This window comes from Apteryx mantelli, chromosome 1, assembly GCF_036417845.1.
Source record: "Apteryx mantelli isolate bAptMan1 chromosome 1, bAptMan1.hap1, whole genome shotgun sequence".
Taxonomy (NCBI): domain Eukaryota; kingdom Metazoa; phylum Chordata; class Aves; order Apterygiformes; family Apterygidae; genus Apteryx; species Apteryx mantelli.
This window is the reverse complement of record NC_089978.1, coordinates 180,387,341-180,409,189: the sequence shown is the minus strand read 5'-3', so window position 1 is coordinate 180,409,189 and position 21,849 is coordinate 180,387,341. Positions and strand designations below refer to the sequence as shown.

Genomic DNA, 21,849 nt, shown 5'->3' with positions numbered 1-21,849 from the left:
ATATAGATCATGGCAAACCGAGAAAGCAAAGACTTATGCAAACCTACTCTGTCCATATTTGTGACCTTTGCAAAATATACCATTATTATGATGTAAGTCAAGACAGATGTAGTTTACATCACTATCATTAAAAGTGTGTGTCTTTGTATGATCCACAGCACAACTTACTGCAGGAACCAGGAAGAATACACACAGGGGTGTGGGTCTTTGCATGGAGACTTAGCAATGATGACTTGAATTCAGCTTTCCTTGATAATAGATAAGAACTGATATTCCATGCACACACATTTTATTTACAGCTGACTCATCAACAGTGACTAGTCACCCCTTCCTCTGGCAGCAGTAATTATGAGCAGTCTTTAATCTTCTTTCACAGACTCTACTTCCCATGTAAAGTCTCAGTGACCTCTTCAAGGCGTGAGTTGTTTATCAGGGCCCATTCAGCAGCAGCAGTCTCTTTCCAGTACAGTCCTTGGTATGGCTAAATTCCATTGTCCCTTTTTCAGCAGTCAAAAATCCATGATAAATTCTGTACAACACTGTAGTTAATATAACAGCAGCACCAGATATTATATTAATTCCTTTGCTAAAAGCTGTTTGCAATTATCTCTCTATTGACAATATTTTACCAAAACTAAACAAATGTACATCTCTAAATATCAGAAATGTATACTTTGATAAATACATTATTATACAAGAATTCTGACATGCAGGTCATGCTGTTGGGCTAGGCTATATACAGGAGAACATGTTACATGGTCAACAATAAGTTATATTTCTTTTCCTAACAAAAATTAAAACATGACAATCAGGGATTATTCAACAATCTCAAGGATATCTTAAGATCTGGGGAGTCATGGTCTTCCCCATGTAGTTCTAAAACTCTGTGTTTTATGGTAATTTTTCCTCACCAGCCCAGAATATCAAATCCACTATTGGGTTTGTCCTATTGAATAAACATAGGTTTAGACTGAAAGAAAAAGCCACTAGAGGAGATAGAGTTTCAAAATGTAATGAATGTTGGTTGCTAGGAAGCAGGATTGATGATCATGCAATAGGCAACCGGTCAGAACTATAAAATCATTACTGAATTCCACTCAAAAAATCTTCATAGTGCCCACATGAGTTAGTCTAAATGATACTAACTTGCACTTGAAATATATATATATAATACGTATCTATACATATATGTATAGTTCATGAAAAAAGAGAAAAGGAGAAAAATGTCCTTAGCAAATCTTAAAAGAGGGGGGCATTTTAACAGTATCTCAGTGCTTTATGGAGACAGATGGAGAATACAGTAGACAGGCTGCAAAACAGACAGACAAACAACATACAGGACGAAGCACCTCAAAAAACAGTGACTGAAGAAATTTTTGAAGCTCATGAGCCAGAGGTATAAGGCTGGTCAAAAACCCCACTTGAGAACTACTACCCTCCTACAGTTGTACAAAAATAACCCAATAATCTTGATTTACTTGGTACTCAGCCTCTGAAAATGTTGAAGAACCCTGGAGTAGAGAAATGACTACAGTACCAAGCAGCACTTGCTAGCTTAAAATTGCAAGCCTGGATGGCGTTTACCTTTCTTGTATGTTTTGTGCCTTCCCCAAGCCATTAAGAAAGAGATCTGGCTTCTGCTTGCGTGTAACCAGTAATGACAACCTCTTTGCAGTTATCTGTGTGCAAACAACCGGAGACATTCAGAACTCTGATACAGCAGTCTAGTACCAAAGTAAGTTAATCAAGAAATAAAGCCATTTATAAACAAGTAGTTTGTTAAAAAATAAAGGAAAAGGTTAAACAAAGAAAAACAATCCCACATGCAGACCAGTTTATCAGTGCTTTCATTTCAGCAGGATGGTACAATGCAAGAACACACATCCAGAGCCATCTGTGGTCTCCGTAACCGGCAACATGGCTTGTCAGGTGATGGAGACAGGATGGTCCATGCAAATGAGCAGACCCGAGTCACATTGTGTGCAACCAAGACACGATTCCAGACATCTTCAGAATGGAGTAGAGTCACAAGAAATGAAGGTTCAATGGAGTGATTGATAATTAGTTGGAAGCACATTATTTAAAATATATCTCCCTGAAAATATGCTTATTTATTGAATATACTGGCCAATGGCATCCACTAACTGTCCTTTTATTGCCACAGGAAAGTAGGACAATATAGTAGATAAAAGAAGCACTACCTTAGGTAATTTTTAAAAGCCAAGATAAAAATCTTCAGCTACCCAAGTGGCATTTCTTACCACTGACAGTTATATCATGCAGGAGTTATACCGTATTTGTGGAGCCTATATTTAATGCTACATTTATTTCTATTATGCATAAACAGTATTTGAATTAATACTATGTAGCTGATTGACGCCATCTGGTTTACAAGATAGAAGGGATAGGAGACCGAGAGCGCCTTAGAGGACAAGGTGAGCTGTAGGGTGATGTTACTGGAGACAGTCGCAGAGCATTGCCTGCCAAGCCAGCTATGTTGTTTAAGCTTCGAGATTTTTCGTAGCCTTGTATGAGAAAATGCACAGACATCAGTTGAATTCAGCCAAAAAATAGACAAAGACAAACAATACAATGTAATGTAATCCAAGGAGCTATCTGGGACTCAAAGGGAATCTGCCTGCAAGAAAATTCAATCCTGATACAAGTTACTACCAAAAGATATAAATAAAAAAAATAATTCACAAATTAATGCAGCTATTCTTTTCCAGGAAATGAAACAGAGCACCACACAAGAGGTCTGACCTGTTCTTCCACATCCCAACTTGCACTCAGTACCACTCTGCTGGCTTCAGCAGGGTTGCACAGAGTGTAAGATAAAGGATGCCAAGAGGGTTGTTGGGTAACCTATCTGCCTAAGCATATTCAAAACCCCATTGAAAGAAAGGCAGACTATAAAAACTGTTATAATAATACAATCGCTATCGAACCAAATTCCTAATAAAGGAACGTTTTTCTTTAAAAATAAATAAAACAAAAACCAGACGAAATTGCATAAAGTATTTGTAAGTCATTTCTGCAGAGGATTTAATGACATTATAGTAAAAAAAGCTCCATCTTCAGATTTATTAACCCTAAGACTTTCTGTCTAATATTAAAGTATAATAAGATAGCAGAGTTTGACATATTTGCAACTGCCTCCTCACTGGCAAATTTAAATCACCATATTTGTGCTCCTTATCCAGATGACTCAAATGAAATACAGTTTTATTCTACATAAGCAAGTAGTAAAGAACTAATCACTAAATGAGGCAATCACATAATAATGCTTCACAATTTGGAGGGAACATTGCACTTGCAGACATTTCTGTTCACATACACCGTCAGCTCCAGCTGTCTATTTTGTGTGTCATATAGATTGTTTTCACCTTGTAAAGGCTACGGTATAAAACATCAGAATAGCATTGCTACTCACTCCCTATCTTCATATCTAAGTATTTTCTGTAACGCCTGAATTATTCCACCTATGAAGAAAAGGATCAGCCCATTGGTCTGGAGAGAGCTATCAGCAAGGAGAATACAATGAAGATCAAGCCTTTTTGGATTACTCTTCCCTCATCCTTTGTCACTTTTTTCCTGATATTGCTGGACAGGACCTCACTCCTGAAAGGACTGAGATACATGCTTCACTGTAAGCATGCGAAGTCCCTTTGATTTCAATGGCACTACTGACTTGCTTAAAGGCAAGTATGTGTCTAAGCATTTGCAATGTTAAGGCATTCAGGTGTAAACTGCTTACAGTGAAATACTGAGATTTTTCCTGCAGCAAGTATAAAATGACAATACACCTAAACATTACATGGGATGTCACCAAGCATTTTCTTTTTCTTATTAAAACAGTTACTGGTTCAAACTCCAGGTCTCAGATAACAGATCACAGGTGATTAGCATCTTTAGGAAAAATCAGGTCTTATGTTCTCTCCAAAATAAATACATATTCTTTTAGACAATCACTGCATCCCTGTTTGTGTTTGTACAAGTCTTACGCTATTGAGCACCATGGTGAAAACATACGCAGTAATAGTAATAAAGACAATTAATATGTTTCTTACTTACTAAAAATTGCGTGTTGTAAAACTGTACTTAAAACAAACGTGTAACCTCATGTCTGCTTAAACATTGTGCAGTATTATCTCCAGATTGCAAGGGCAGGTTGGACTGTGATGCTTCACAGACTTCTGACACATTTCAAATCCAAACTCCAGTTTCTGAGTTTCTATCAGTATTTACACAGATTAGAAAGAATCATGTTTGAAAGGGGAACAGAAGGGAAGCACAATCCTAATGTATGTATTTAAATTCTCTTGTAAACTTAATGCTGACAAAAAGATCTAAAAGATCAGGTAGCTTCTTTTGCTACACAGAAACTAGGAAACTAATATTTTTAGTATTCTTCCTGTTGCTTTTTTAAGCAACAGTTTTCTTTGCTTTTCTAAAAGCAAAGACGAACTGATAGAGGAAGGAAGGCAAGATGGTAAAAACAGTAAAGAAAACAGGAACTCCCAAAAAATGAAAACCAGATACACAAGATGAATAAGATAGAGGCATAATCCAAACTTGATAATTTCCAGGCATTTCAGTGGGGTTTGGATCAGCTCTAAAGCAGTATCACCTTAGAGATGGAGATAAGATGCTAATGCAAAAAAGTTCAGAATAAACGATCATTGAACACAACCAAGAATCAGTCAAGGAATCAACCAAACAAGAAGGATATACCAAAAGAAAAAAAAGGGGAAAAAACAAAATGAAAAACTAGTAAACTTGATGTGTGAATTAAATTCAAGTATTCAAAACCATTTGGATGTCGCTTGAAGATGTTTTCTGCTTATGAGCTAGCTTCCCTACTCTGTCTAAAACAAACTTCAAAGCCAGTGACTAAAACATTTCTGCCTGGGTTAAGGTTATCATTAGAGCCAGTCAAAGACCACATTGAGAAAATGTCAGTTCTGAACTCAAACTCCATTTTTCCAGGACAAACTACAAAACAATGAATTTCCTCTTGAATCTAGATTTTGAAAAGAAGATGTTCATGTAGTCCCAGTGTAAAATATATTTCATTTTTATATGAATATGTATCTCTAGAAATTAATGGGTGACTTCTTTAATTATTTCTGAACTGTTCTAATTACAGTTATTGCTAAGTGAACAGTACTGAAAGTTTTATATTAACATTTCTAAAAGAAGCAAAGAGCCTGATCTTGCAAGATGCCATGATAATCTGCATTATTCAGGTGTTTCTGACCTCCTCAAAAGACTGAACCCTTACCTTTAGAGATATTGTGAATAATTCAAAGTGTCCAGAAGTCAATACAAGACATTCTCATTAGACAAGAGTCCTAAAATCTGTGTGCAAAAATGTGCTCGCAACCAAGTACCATTTAATCTAAATATTATATATAGGAATATGTAAAATGTAGGAGAATAGAGACAATCATATTCTTTACAAATACCATATACATTGCACTGTGGCTGCACATCTGCCTTCACAGGTTTAACCTACTGAGCTCATGCTTTTGAAATGTGAAAAGAATGTCCTCTTGCATTTTGCTGAATAACCAACAGACTTTCTTTTAGAGTCTGTGGCTGGCTGGGACAGCTACACTTGCTGCAGACAAAGCTAGTAAAAAAAAAAAAAAGAAAAGAAAAATCTCAGCCAAAGTTGTTTGTCCAGTGCCACATGGTTACTGCAGATGGTGAATTCTGAGAAAAATAGCACATCAGTGACCAGGAATGTGATAACTGTTAGAATGCTATAATTTGCCAAGAAACCAAAGCTATTCTTATCTAAGAAAATGGCAAGATTACCCTGGGCACTGCCGATTTTTGTGCTGTGCCTTAAGGTTAGCTATCCAGACACCGCCAGCTGTGGCCCAATCAGATAGTCACATAATCAATTCTGCGAGTGATACATAATGTCAGAAGGTTTTGCAAATGCCATCCAGAGAACCCAGCCTACTGAACAGTGAGTAATCAGACTTGAACAGGATGAATAACTATATAGGACATTTTCAGCACCTTGCAAGATCAAGCCTTTTTTTAATGTAACTGAATTCTGATTGGGGTAGACTGTGCTAATGCAGTCACCTTTCAGCATTAGTGGTGTTTTACAAAGATGAAACATTTTTTGTGGCATTTTGAGGCAGAAATCTCAATAGAATCTCATGTGATATAGTTTGTTCTGTTCAGAACAGAAATACTGTTTACTTCTGATATTTCAACGTTTTAAATGTATTTTATTCAGCTATAATTTTTAATAAAAAAGTTATTACATGTAGAACAAAGTTATTAATTAATTAATTTGTCTTTTACAATGACAAATGGTATTGAGTGATGAGTGATTGAATGAGAAAGGTCTGAATTACAGGCTTTTCCATAAAAGGTAACAGACAAATGAAGACAAAAGTAGAATGAGGGTCCAACATCAAGCACTTTTTTTGAAGACTGAGAGATAAGGTGTGTTCTAAAAGGAAAGCAAGAAAAGAATGACTAGGAAGAAATAAAAAAATACATTGTGAGTACAATTTTTCCTATAAGAGCATTGTGCACATGATTTTACTCTAAGCTTGCTTTTCACAAGCACATTGCTGAGCGACCTTTTATGATCTAATGAAAGAAGTCCATACCTTTCCTGATCCCTCCATCAGTAGCACACGTGTAATCACCTGTTGTCAGTAGGAAACATGTTCCCCTTCTTCTGTTTTTGTCTCTGGTACTAGAGCGTCTGATGGGAGGGAGCCTTTCACCAGGTGAGAGTGGCTGCTCACTTCCTGCACTGTCTTCACCTGATAACACTGGTTAAAGCACCATGCCCATTTACAGACAATAATGAATGAGGAAATGAGACATCACAAAGAGCTTACGTTGAATGCCAGATATTCCCATCACTCAAAAAATAGTAATAAGGTAAATCATTGGAAGCAAACAAGATTGCAATTCATCATTCATCAGTACAAAATGGCAAATATATATATATTTTTTAAGCACAAATGATCTTTTGACTTTCCTGTTCTTCTTTTTAAATCTCACTTAATATTCCACCAACTTAACATGAAATAAAAAATAATCAAATCAAGTTAGTTGCCTTTTATGGATTGTAACCTTTCTGAGTACAGTCAATCTCAGATATTTCAAAAATGAATTTATTACTTTGGCTATCCTTTTTATTAAACAAGCAGCCATGCTAGTCACTTTTGCTTAGAATATGTTCCTTAGCATACTTTAAAGAACCCCCCCAGAAGGGTTAAATTATGAAATATTTGGCACTAAAACCTCCTTCAAAATACACACTTAGCATTCATTTCTATGCTCGTTATCATACTGGTATTGCTTGTCATCATAATTACCCAATACTAAATGCTTTCTTTGATCTGTGTAGCTAATTTAGTCAAACGGCAAAACTCTTACCTCTACTGATCCCAAAGGACTCTTTTTAAAATTATCTACTATTTCAGACTTGGGTCACACTTCCAGAAAAAATCTCTGCTCAGTAAGGCATGTAACAGGCAATGGCACATTATTGACTTCAACTTTACCTTTTCATTTAAAGCTGAGCAGGTGCTTTTCTGAAATGGTAATGCAAAGGGCTATATATGAATATAGATTCAGCCTTGAAGTTTTGAATAAAATTCCTAATTAGTCTAACAGAATTCTCTAACAGAAATGAAGTTAGAACATACAATGTAAGTGGTGGCACTACCAAAGAGAAGGCTAACACTTAAAAATTGCTCCTTTTTGTATATCTGCTTTCTCTCTAACCTCAAGGTTATAACACCTCATAAATAAAGCTGCAGAGACACTAGAAGTGTCTCTTTGCTCTGATCACACTGAGCCTCCTCCATTCTGGTATACCTTTAGCAGGACCTGATGACATGAAAAAGTTGTTTTCATTAACACTTTAAAGATGTTATCTGAAAGTGTGTATCAGTCAAAGCACTGTAAAACTAACTATATTCCACCCACAGCACAAGACCTTTCAAGGGTTTCCATCCTCTTAAATATCTTTAAGATGTTCAAAAGGCTGTGTTAACTTTGTCTGTGAACACTCACTCGGAGACTGAAACCGAGCTTCTTTGAACATAAATGCTATTCAGTAACAGAGCAACAGAACAAAGAAGGATATTGATCAGAGACAGATTTTCCAGATTCTTCTTTCTAAAAAATAAATTTAAATTACTGAATTACACCAGTCATTGTTTTTTGGAGGTCTTATTATCATTTAACAACTTTCCATTAGGAGCCTAATGACTGGTCCGTGAGCTTTGTAATCATACTGTGTTTGGCTTAAGAATAAATACATTCAATAAACAAACAAACAAAAATCCTTGCTGCTACAAATTTGTTTCAATTCTACTGTAAGATAAACTTCTCTCTTTAATTTCAAGAGATATGGAATTTGGGGCAGTGGTTTGGAGGGGCAGAGGCTGTCATTTGATAAGTTTTTTCACAGAAATTAGTGTAGAACAGTCCAGGTCCATGATTTGGGGCTCTAAGAGTTAAGGTAATACAAATCATAAAAATCAACACTGATAGTAATGATGATGTTGCTGGGGATTGCCATTTTCATTTTCCTTGACAAACTTTACATCAGCTTTACTATTATCATCAAATTAATAGTAAATACCATGCAATGTCTCATCTAACACAGATGAAGGAGGTTCTTCTTGCCAGGGAAACAGAACCAAATGGAAAGAAAGCCGGAAAGAGAATTTCTTCTTATTTCCTTTGAGTGCTGGGCTTTTTATGTAAAGCACCTGTTCCTTGTAAGTGGCTGCTTCTTTTTAGGATCTTGTTTAACAGCCCACTATGTGGCATAGGCAAAGCTGATACAAGAGACAAACACTGAGGCAAAACACCGTGGAATTCAACAGGGTGGGACACGGTGGCTGTTCAAATTGTCACAGTCATGCAGAAAAACAAGAAACATCCATACAACACAACAAACAACAGGCAAAAAAAAAGGTTGATATCATCAGCAGGAAAGCATTCACAACAGAGCAAGCAAAACTGTATAGACCAGCTACATATAGAATTGGGAACATCACTGTAACTATTTTGTCCTCTACAAGAACACGAAAACACTGGAGGGGAGAAGGGTGGGAGCTATATCTGCTCACTGCAGAAAGACTGACTGCTTTCTGACACCTACCAAACATACTGGTCTATAAAGCGTTTTGAGAGGACGTGCATTTCCAGTGGGGTCCTACCTGATGATCTGTTGTGTTCCATCAGCTGGTTATCCTTGCCCAGGCAGATGTCCCCCTGCGTGCTATTGCAGGCCATGTTCAAGTCCGTCTTGCAGAACGTAGGGGAGCTGGCTTGAGGGGCAGGAGGGATGTGCTTCTTCCGCTTCCTCGGCAGTTTCTGCTTTGCCATTGCCAGGGAGTAGTACATTCCAAAATTGTTAACAATAACAGGCACGGGCATGGCTATGGTCAGCACCCCGGCCAAAGCACACAAGGCCCCCACCAGCATGCCTGACCAAGTCCGCGGATACATGTCCCCATACCCGAGGGTTGTCATGGTGACAACAGCCCACCAGAAGCCGATAGGGATATTTTTGAACTGTGTGTGCTCACTCGCTGATGGGTCGTTGGGCTGGGCTCCCACTCGTTCTGCGTAGTAGATCATGGTAGCAAATATCAAAACACCTAGTGCCAGGAATATTATCAGCAGCAAAAACTCATTGGTGCTGGCTCGCAGAGTGTGGCCCAGCACCCTGAGGCCCACAAAGTGCCGGGTGAGCTTGAAGATTCGCAGGATTCTCACAAACCTTACCACCCTGAGGAAACCAAGCACATCCTTAGCAGCTTTGGAGGAGAGTCCACTCAGGCCCACTTCCAGGTAAAAGGGCAGGATGGCCACAAAGTCAATGATATTCAACAGGTTTTTGATGAATTCAAGTTTGTTTGGGGAAAAAACAACACGGACTAAAAATTCAAATGTAAACCACACCACGCAGACTCCTTCCACATATGTCAGAGCAGGATCTGTCTCAATTTCATACTGTAGAACAGCTTCTGTCCCATTGACAACCTGCTCAGTTTTGTTTATAATAGTATTGAAAGCTTCATGCGTTTCCAGGCAAAAGGTTGTGATCGAAACTAGGATGAAGAATAAAGAAGCAAAAGCAATAAACTGCAAAAAAAGAGGAAAAAAAAGACATCAGAACCACACAGATCTTCAACAATAACAATAAATCATCGATTATCATAACTTTTATGCTGATTCATCCCAAAAGCTCCCCAATTTATTCACAGATTTCTACGCATGAAACTTTGCATTCAGGCCAGAGGAGAACAGCAGACAGCTCCCACACAGTATGAGGCCAAGAGTCTGTGAACAGGGAAGATTTTGGTGATGGACACCATGACAGACTGCAACTCATTCAGAAAGTGGCAACAAATTCTTCAATCCATGCTAAGTCAGCTGAATTCCATTCAGATTTAAGGTACCTTATGAACAACCCTCATTTATACCCATCACAGCAAAATTTAAGGCTGTCAGCTGCTCAAACAGAGAAGAGTGGGAAACTGGGCTGATCCTAATGGTCTTGAGATTATGGTTCAGGAATTTACACCTGGTCTGAAGGGTACCTCAAAGTGTCCTAGGAACAGATCCAAATAGAAGGTTTCCTTTGGATTTTCAATAATTCACAGACACAGAATACTCACTGACAGAAAATGTCTTTGGCATTATAGCTAGAGTTGGTTGCACAGCCTGTCTAGTTCAGAGTCATCCACAGTTTTGCTGAAAATCTTCACTCGTACTCCTAGGCAGGACTAAAAGTTAACCTAATGTACTTGTCCTCACTTCTAGGGCCTTTCTTAGCAAAACAGCACTTTATCTACTTTTACCCAGGACTGAGAAATCAAGTACCATTTCCCAAAAAGCTAATATATCAACATCCTTCACCCATTGTCTTGTTTTTCAAAAAGCACCGTCATGCTTCTCCAGTGCCTTCGCTCAGAAGCAAAGCTCTAGAAAACACAGGGGCTGAAGCAGTCTCCCAGTATTAGACACAACTTCAAATGTTTTCTAATCACGTCAGATTTTAACCACTCAGGTTAAGCTTGGTTATACCACTTCTCTGTCTTAGGTACCTCAGGGTGCTCTGTGCTGGGTTTTTCCCTCTACTTGTTTGTTTATGTTCCAGCAAAAAATGGGTCCAGTCATTTCTGACAACAAGATTAGAAAAAGACATTTTCCTTTCTCCCATTTTCAGAAAGGCACACAACTATTTCATGGAAAACATCTAGGACATACAGGATCTGGAACAAGGCGGCAGAGCTTTACCAGTGCTTTAGGAGTGCTCTACCACAGCCCTACTTTTGAAATTACAAAGCCAGGACATTTTGAACAAACCAGGAAATCAAAATATGGGTGTTCTAGTAAGAATACTTGAACCTATAAAATACTGTTAATCTGGAGACACCACAGCACTTACCTAGGATTGTTAAGGATTTAAAAAACAGGTACTACTTGATCTTTAAGTCAAGTTGTTACAGTTAAGCACCGAAGAAAAACAAAATTTCCAAGACAGGATCTCACAAAAATTAACACTGAGCCAAACAGCTGGAGGGTGAGATAAAAATCCTCACACCCAGTAGAACGCATAGAACGAAAAGGTGTTTTGAGGGCAGTTGCTCCTCTGCTAAATGATTATCTTCTTTTAAATGACAACATTTTACCAGCATATTATCATTCCAACAGTGATTGCACGGTACATGAATAGGCAATGTGTTTAAATGCCTCTCTGAGCTAGGACTTATAACGTATTCTCAGATGTGCTTGTTATTCTGGATTTCCCACTTAACAGACATTTCATAGCCACTATCACCTCTGAACAGACTTTCTAAAGACTTGAAGATTTTCAAAGGTATTAGGGCCCAAAGAGGCAAAATGATGCCTAAGCAGGTTTTGAAAATATCATAGTGCCTATATGCTTCCTTACCCATCTAGCAGCTTGAAATTGGACCATTGTGTGATATCAAGACAGAAATACAACAAAATGGCAGCAGGTGACTAACTCTCTTGGCCTTTGATTTTTATAATCTTAAACGTTCATTTGTTAGTAAAATAAAAACATATAATAAAAATCTCAGAGCTTAATTTATACTCATGAAGCAGGCTCTTCATCCTTTTTTAATATTATTTATTTTAGTAAATAGACTTAATGTGCTTTATGTTTGTCTTAATACTACTTACAAATCACTCAGGGTCTCATTTTCTTAATCTCCTAATCCCCTACCTGAAAATGAGCACCTTAACAATGTCCAGCAAGTAGAAAAAAATATCATGTTCTCCACTCCCATCTAATGGAAAGGGCATCTTAGGTTCTGGGTCCCAGTGCTACAGACAGGAGAAACTGTGGCAGCAGCAGGATGCTGGCATGTTACCACATCAACATCTTGAATCTCATTGAAAAAAATCTAGTTACAGTGGAGACAGAGTGGCAGCCATAAGCAAGAATGTCTCCATTCCGTCACTTTAATCCAGGCTGCAACTTTATTGTAAAGCCAATTTTGTATATTTTGGTAATCAATCACTGAATCAAGATTTAGAATTGTGTGCTACAATAGTTCGTTTGGGCTGGCATGGCTGTGTTTTCCTAACACAGAACATTAGTTAGGTGACAAAATGTTGTCTATACAACCTATAGAGAGAATTGCTTTCATTCTGTGCAACAAGTTCAAATTTGCAATGAGGGCCTGGTAGATATATTATATTCAGAGTGACAAGCTGTATCTATCCATCTAAAAAACATATATCTTAACATATATCTAATATGTCTATATCAGACATTTGTGGCTTGTTTATGGCTTCCTTTTCCCAATCAATGGAACTAAGTTATTACACCAAGCCCTTCAATTACAAATGCTCTAAATGTGATACCTTTCAGAAAGGACTGACGCAGGGACTGAACTGAACAACTCTTATCATCCACTCTGAATTTTTTGCCGCAAGCTAAGCAAACAATCCATCTAGCTGATTTTTACCAAGTAGGCTTTCTGCCTTTGCCTTAACTACAAAACTGCTGCACGTTCATAGCTAATTTCTTCCTGGCACCTGACACCAGTATAAACACACAAGCCCTAGTCCTGTGTGAGACAGCTACAGTCAGCAAACACAAACAGATTTATATAACCTAAGTGAATTAATCTCAGCAGACCTTTGCAAATACTCTGCATGACTTGGACAGACAATCTATTAGACTCTAAGTCAACAGTGGACTAAGAATGACCCTTGGGATGCTATGACAGCACCTTCCAGCATCTTTTTATATGGTGCAAGAGGGTATAAGGCAAACGAATGTGTGGAGATTAAGGATCACTGAAGCTAAATCATGCTATATTTTGCAATTTGGGTGAGGATTTTTAATAGATAAAATACTTTTCTAGAAGTAACACGTCTGTTTATTTCAGGTCACTATGAATGTTTTTCATCTGAGAAAAACAAAAAATTACATTCAACCTAGCCAAAAACCAAATTTACCAAAAACTTTGAAATAATAAAGATTATATGAGCATTCAACAATACAATGAATCTAGTAGTAGGTAAATAATTAGTACAGCACCTATTTTGGGGCTGTTTTTCAGCAAAAGTGTCCTCTCTGGTTCAGATTCTTTCCATAATCACCAAACAGCATGGGACTAGTTACAGGTAGAACTGCCTGACAAGCTTTTTATTACTATTATGTATAATATTGACACTGTGAAAGGCCGCAGTCTGCTTGATGCTCAACAAAGAAGCTAAGAGTTTTTAACTGTGAACCTACATTCAAGGACACTTTATTATTCCTACAGGAGAAAAACATTCAGTCATTTTCAAGATCAGCTGAGTATCCTGTTATAACATCCTGATGGCAAGCATCTTTCAGAGGTTATAAAAAGAAATAGATGAAAAAAGAAAGACGAGAAAAAACAGTTATGTCTAAATCTGGTGATAGATTTCTGATAATCCTATGACTTCCATTCATAGCAGTATAAAACAATGAGATGTACACATTTACCTCTGAACACAACTACATATATGTCACAGATTTTGAGCAAAGGCACTCATTCTTTTTTGTTACTCCTTGTATCTCCTGTTCTATCTTGTTTTAGGCTGTAAATTCCTGGCATCAGGACATTACAGACAGAGTTTGTACAGCACCTATCACAATGAAACCGCATACACATGAAAGACCTACAATGTTATTGCAATAATCAGAAGGTTCAGAAAAAAATGAAAATGGTGGCCAATGTAAGAAAGAGCATTTTCTCAATAAAAAGAAAGAGCTTAAGGTTTTATTTTATATTAATAAAGTCATTTCCTTAATATTGTACTACACAAGATCAGACAACAGGTTGAAAAGAATCTATCAACCTTTTCACAAACAGTTGTAATGATAGAAACTGAGTTAAAACTCACACGCTAGCCTTGCTTTCTGCTATTTTCCTGCTTCATCCTAATTCCATCTTCTCATTTTGAAGGCAATGAGACTCAAAAAAACCACACCCAGTTTTGTTCATGTGAGTAACCACCACATTTCAGACAAAGCTGGTATAGATTCAAACTCCCAGCTTCTCTTGTGGATGGGGTCACCAGCAGAGTTCTGTTCCTGAGTCTTACTAATGTTCACTATAATTGAGGCACCATCCACAACCCTTATTTTCCATGAAGCATACAAATCTAAAAGGAGACTGACGGATCATCATTTGAGAAAGGCTACAGAAAGAGACAATTTTTTGTTTGAATCATTAGCAACCCTTCATTGCAGGAAGGTCTGAAAACTTAGGTTTTGACCAGTTGTAAGACAAATTCAGCCTTGGTGTACAACAAAACAATTACCTTGATCTCCTCTTTTATACCAAAGAATTTGACCCAAGCACATGGCTTAAATCACTGAAAAAAAAATTGAAGAAAAAGTCTCAAATAAGATCTTAATAATTATGATTATTTTCTCATTTCTTAACAGCTTTCCAAAAATAGCTTTCTTGTTTGTTCCAATGGGCAAGATAAAATTGTCTTTCTTCTCTTAGGTTTTCTTCTTTTCTCTGGGGGCAAAATGTTCTTAAGTGAGAGAATGGTTGTATAGACAGTCCAGTGGCACCAAAACCAGCCATTTCCAGAAATTATTTGAATTAAGAAAATTTTTAATGCATTTGGACTGGAGAGAGCACAGTTAAACGGAAAATGAAAATGTTGAGTATGTAATACAAAGCATGCAGAAAGTTCTTCATTAAGTAGTTAAAGCTCTCAGTAGGCTGACAATTCCCTCTGCTCACATTTTGAATGCAAAAAAACCTTTTGTTCATGTGTGTAAGCATCACATTTCAGACAAAGCTGGTACAAATTCCAGCTCCCAGTTTCTGTTGTTGATGAGCTCATCAGTCAAGTTCTGTTGCTGAATCCTACTAAGGTTCATGGTAACTGGTTTAATCATCCACAACCTTGTTTTTTAGTGAAGTGCACAAACCTAAAACAAGTGGTAGATGCTTGCAGATAACTGCTAGGAAGTAGATAACTTTACGATATCTATTTTGATGTGTGTCCCATGTGGAAGAGCTGCTCAGAGTTTAAAGCAATTTCAAATAACAGCCAGTTTCAGGAATACAAGTTGAACAATTTGTGGATTATCAGAACTTTCATCCATCCAATGACATGCTTTATCTGCACATAGCTCCTAAAGTGCCTCAGAGAAATTAGAGTCACTTTAAAAACCTTGGCTGCAAATGACCTGACAATGGTCTCTTAGGCGATCTCTCGATTTCACAGGAGAAGAAGGTACCCGGTCAGAGGATGCTGTGACTCACATCTAGCCCACCTGTCCAAGTTTCCTTTCCAGTGCAAACCAAGACATAGTAATGGTGCACACCTTGCTTTTGTCCTGTAATGGAATCAGGGCATGGCCTCAATTATTTTAAGGTTTACCAGCTTAGACATAGCCCACATAAATCAGCAACAGATCAAGAAATTGATCCTCATACTCAGTTGTGCGATTCATAATCATAAAATCAGATTCATATTCACTATTCCATATTCAAGACATGCTTTGTCCCTTCCTCTTCCTTAAAACATGCTGTTTCTACATAGTATTTGTATTCCAAGATGGACAGGACACAGTCAGGTAAGTGGTTAATGCACTGTCAGTTGTTGTTAATATCCTTACGTTTTGTTTGATAGTTAACTTTTGAATAAAATCTATCACAGCATTTTAGTATTCTCTCAGAAAGATCCTGTATCCTGTCTGGATACAATTTATTCTAGGTTGGATCTCAATAACCTCCTCCTTCAACTCCCCTCACTGTGTAAGGTATATTTTCTAACATGAGTATACAGTAGCAGCTTTTAAGGTTCAGTTGCTCATTTGAATTTCATTGGAGGACTTACAAGGCTTGCCCTTGATACACTCGACTACAGAAAAAGAAAACTACTTAATATTTAATAAGCCCTTGGAAATACAACATTTTATATTCTCTAATGCAGGTACAGTGCTGACTTTAAGAAAAAGTCTCTTTAAATAAATATCTTCACAAACACATTATGAGACTTGATACATAAATCTAGCAGTAATCACCTGTACATGTTGCTCGAATTTAAAACAATTTAAAAAAGAATAATACCCTCATCAGGCCTATTAGACTAATAAAACTATCATAGGGAGACAGACAAAAAAGAAATTGCTTATTATTTCTTAAAGAAACCAAATTTGAAGGTTTGCTTGCTATTGAAGCCAAAATTCTGCTTTCATTGCAAAATATAAGAGTTTACTGAATGACTCTTAACTTTTCCTGAACAAAACAAGCATTGGGGGGTCTCCACTCTCATGAGTTCTTCATTTTCCCACCAGAGCATTCATGCTCAAAAGAATGCTCAAACACAGAGTAACTTTTCTGCTGAATAATGAAAGCAAAATGCTTAAAAGGAAAGCAATATTTTTTCCTAATACCATGGTCATTTTGAAAAATCAAAAATAAATTTCCATACTTTGGAGATTTAAGAATCATTTCCAGTGATGTCTGTTTACATTTGTTACTTTAACTTTCATCTTTTCATAGTTCTGAATATGATACCAATTATTTGAAAAAATAACTGATTCCGTTTGCTCATCCCACTTAACCCCCAGACTACAGAAGTAGAAGTGGAAATAATCTATGCACTAAACACATCCAATCTCACTAACTGTGACAATTTGATCAGATATATTAATTACGAAATTGTATTTTATAACAAGATTTTTCTTCATATGTATTCTAAAACTGATTGATCCACATTATGTCTTGATTAAAAATAACCTTAGAATAAGACAGAGGTTATATCAAAATTAATTTTAATCATTCCCATCATAAACATTATAATCTAATATCTACTTTTTCCTCTCTCAAGATTCAGGGCAGAAAAGTCTCTGTTCATGTAGATTTTCCTTATATTTGTCATGTAACAGTTTCTATCAGTCGTTTTTATTCTTCCAGGAATTCAAACCTCCAATTACTTTTTGAATCCCCCCAATTCTCTAGGAGAGAGACCCAATCAAACAGGCAACAAAGCCAATGTCATGTACTATTTCTGATCTATCACAATTAACTGGCAATGCTGATTTTTTTTAATCAAGTTTTGTAGCTGTTTAGCTATATAAAGCCAAAGTCTAAAAAAAAAAAGGCAAAAGAATTTCAGTAAACTCCAGTACTATGGGAATTCAAGAAACTGTAAGTATGGATATTATGCAAGCAGAAAAAGAAACTGTATTCGTAAGGTACGTGACATGCTCCATTCTAATGAGCAGCAGCTAGCTGTGGAACAAAATCATAGAATTAGGTATCACCTCCAGCTTCAGAGAAAGTTGTCTCTGGGTTTAGATTTGATGGATTGTTCTCATTTCTGCTTTTAACAAAAAGGGTTTTTTCCCCCTCCGTTTAAATTCATCTGGGTATCAGGAGACTGCTAAAATTATAATGTGAATTCAGAATGAGCTCTTCTGATGATCTTGCTTCCTTGTATTGCTTAATGTTCTGCTCAAGTGAAATTTAAATATTAAAGTTCATTCTACACAAACCCCACCAAAGATAGAAGCTATTCCAACATCTCACCAAACAGATCAGTCTCTTCAAGACTCAAAGTTCAAATTTCTCAAAGTTGCTATTCTTCCCAAAGTACAAGCTCATCTTAGTAGATTACTATTCCAGTCAGAAAAAAAAGGAAAAGTCATGGACGTTTTTATGCTGTGATATGTTTGGTGCATTACATCTGGGTATATTGAGTAGGAAACCAAAGACCATCAGTAGTCACTTACCAAACTATTGGAATTTGAAATATAAACTCAAGCCAAATAGGCCAGCACTACCATTTTGCATTATCACTCATAAATCATAATCTCTCATATTATCACTCTCCAAAGATTAAAGAATAGATATAGATATAGCATTTTAATGAAATCTTCAAGGGAAAAACAAGAAAATGCTAGAAAAATAGAAAACACTGTTGGTGGAGCTCTTGCTAATATTTTAGTTTTCATCTGGATAGCCTCCTGTTTTTAAATCCCCAGCACAGTTCTTTCTCTTTTGTACTCTCTCCAGTTAACATTATTTGGCATTCAATATAATGGTTAACATTCTGCTGTTACAATTCTACACACAGTCATATTTAAATGAAAAATTCCATATATTAATACACTGTTATTGATATACTGTTTAAGAACTGCATATAGGATAGACAGTAATACGCTATGCAAAGATTTATATTGTGAGAGTATTTACAAGTTCAGACTGGCTACCATCTGTATGTAGTAGTGGGAACACAAATGTTCTCTTGCTTGCTCATTCTCTTCCCATTTGTTATAGTCTCACAAAGCAGTTTTCTTTCATTACCAGCTGGAGCACAAATAAAAGGTTATGAATGCCCCTGCTCATATTCAGAAATCCAGTTCCACAATTAAGTTGCTCTAACTCAGCTGTCAGGTAAATCAGCAGCCTGACACTAGTCTACACCAGATAAACATCTGACTCACCAAATCTACATTTTAAAGCACATCATAAAGAAATAGAGTGTTATAAATTTTGCTTTATTTTAATTGCATTTAAATGACATACATCTTCCCAAAGGATCAAAAACCAATTTACAAACTTATCCTAATATATACATATATTCTGCCGCTCAACACGGATAATTTTGCTACTGCTGTGCAGCTGGAAAGAAGATGTAACAGTGCATGTCAGTGGTGGGTCAAAAGTTTGTGTGATGGGAGTCCCAGGGACAACACGGATCTGCTGTCTACGACATTCCTGCACATCCCCTGGACACCATCCCTAATTGGCTTATTTCCATGAGAGTTATTAATTTCCCAAATGACCAGAGCCATTTCACCTTGGACAAACCAAAATTATTTGACTTTGTTGTTGCTTTGAGAGGCTAAGTCAAACATGTAACAACCAACACACAGCATACAGCCCACTGCCTATGTTTTTTACTCCTGAAGATGCAACAGACCTTCTGGTTAAAAAGTAATTGCACTGCTCCAGAAGCTTTCTTTTCTCATCCACTTGAATCTATCAAGCTTATTTTACTTACGGTCTTTCTGAGCTGTGACTATCCCAGAAATATACTAGGTTTTACAGCCAGTTGTTTTTAGCTAGACTTGGCATTTCCATTCCAGCAATTATTTTTTTAAAAGGCATCAGCAAGGCTCATTTTGACCTCACTTTATTGAAAATGTCTGCATGGTTACATGGACTGATAAGCAAACCACTATCACTCATTCATTAAACATTGTTATAGATCTATGCACTAAAACAGGCAAAAAATTTCCAACAGTTCCAAAAACACAATGCATGCTCCTCTTAGAGTTAAGAGAAAGGTAAGAAATAGAAGAATTCTCTCAGTCAGTGTTCTGGGTTCTGGTATCAGACATTCAGAGGTTTCTTATTACTAAAGGAGCATCTTCCAAAAACAAGCTAAAACTCATTGAATGGCTGAAAAAGGCAGATTTTGAAGGACCCATTTCAGACAATCCCAAATTTACATGCTGTGTTAAGTTAGACTCTCTGCATGCTTTATTTTCCTGCCCTAGAATACCCGCTCTTCGCACCATTACAGCAGAGATTAGGCTCTGGGACCTGGCAACTTGAAACAGGACAGACACAGTATCTTTCCTCACTTGACTGGTTTTATTTGGCTCAGTGGGTCAAAACTGGGAAAAGTATTCAGTATAATACTATTTATTATTCATAGACTTTCACAACTATGCAGACAAATGAAGAAAAGAGAGAAGTCCTTAAGCAGAAGACAAATTCATGAAAAATCTATTATGCTGTAGTTTGTCTAGTCCATAAATCTTATGTCCATTAAAGTTACAGAAACATTTTGTGCCCTATCATCTTTCTCATTGAAGCACTCACAGTCATTTATGTCTAATTTTTCTCTCACTTAGAGCAAGTCTGATGACATAATTCAAAATTATACTTTGACAAATTTAGAAAATGTTACGAGTATGAGGTTCGACATCCATTAAGATTTTTAATAGACACAATCTTAGCTTTCACCAGAGAAGCCTTATAATCAAACCATATAACCTTTTTTTGCTAACCACAACCTAATCAAAACATACTGGAACTATTTACAAGTTTTCTGAGCTTGCATCTTTCCTGTACAACATAATAAAACTTGTACTGCAAGCACTGGAATGGAAATTGCCAAACTACATCTTAAAAATTGAAGAGAGAGAGCCATCTCCAAGATGTTCAAAAGCATTTACAGCCTTCAAACACCTGATTACTAGGTCTCATTTGACTAGAAGTTTTTTCTTCCTTGTACTGCAGCATTGGTTTAATTCTTCATAGCCACGGCACTGAAATACAATATAGATGATATTAACTGGTACCCTTATTGGCAGTTAGAAGAGAATAAAGTACGGAATGGAAATGGAGATTAAAATTCATCTCTCTGTGCTGCTGAAGGCCAGTCTGGAATAAGAAAACAGATTCTTAACAGCTTCAGGCTAAAATATTGAGAGATGAAATAGTCTTCTTTCGGTGCAGATTAATGTAATCTATATTTAGTTAAACACATAGAGAAAGGCTTCATTAAAAGAACATTATAAAAAATGCAAAGTCAAGCACTTAAAAGTTAGGAAGTGCCTACAATGAGATTATATGAAGCAACCTCTACTCTGCCCTGGTGGGGGTGCATGGGTTAGGATACAGTCCTTATTACACAATTGAAAATTAATTACATGAACCCTGATTATGACATTGCCTAAATCTTTATTACTTGGCATGGCAGTCTTAATGACAAGCTTTCAATGCAGCAGGTTGTGTGTAGTGATCTAGGTTTAATAAAAGCAAATAAGGAACCCAGAAACTCCATCATATGGCTTCTTACAGGAGTTGTCACAGATGCAGAACCTTGCAACCCAGCACACACGACCAACCCCTCTGTCATGTGCACTAACACAGCAGCCAGTAATGGAAGTAGTCTGAACTGACTCATGGTGCAGCACACAGTGCTGAGACTCTCAAGTTCCCCGGCTTTGACATGAAAAACCTCTACGGACCACAGATTTTTTTTTTTCCATTTGTTAACAGTTTGAGCTTTTCTGCTGTTTAGTTTGCAGACTGCCCCTGCCCTGATACTGCCTCTTCTCTGTCCTTCATTTCTTTTCTCAATCCCAGCTGTATTCCTCAGGATTAGAGTTCCAGCCACCTTTCCCCTTTCTTCTTCTGAGCTCCCCACCCTTGCCTTATTTCTGTATCCGTATCCTGCATCTCCAGCCACTCCGTATTTCCATGTGCAGCCACTAGTGCACCTCCCCTCAACCCTCCAGGCCCTCACCGTTCCAGCCCCTTCTTCCAGGATCTG

General features: G+C 37.1%; 1 protein-coding gene across 2 annotated transcripts in view; it reads right to left on the bottom strand.

The window, feature by feature from the left end:
• Positions 1-283: 283 nt before the first annotated feature.
• KCNC2 (potassium voltage-gated channel subfamily C member 2) overlaps positions 284-21,849 on the bottom strand; it is a 110,681-nt gene continuing 89,115 nt past the window's right edge. Inside the window, exons 2-3 of one of the 2 annotated variants that reach the window (XM_067289932.1) lie at positions 9,222-10,152; positions 284-539 (exon numbers count right to left, since the gene is read on the bottom strand). In XM_067289932.1, coding sequence (XP_067146033.1) covers positions 430-539; positions 9,222-10,152 — 1,041 coding nt within the window. In that variant the 3' untranslated portion in view covers positions 284-429. Of the gene's footprint in view, positions 540-6,474; positions 6,810-9,221; positions 10,153-21,849 lie in introns of those variants that run through there. The other variant, XM_067289931.1, reaches the window with a different exon arrangement.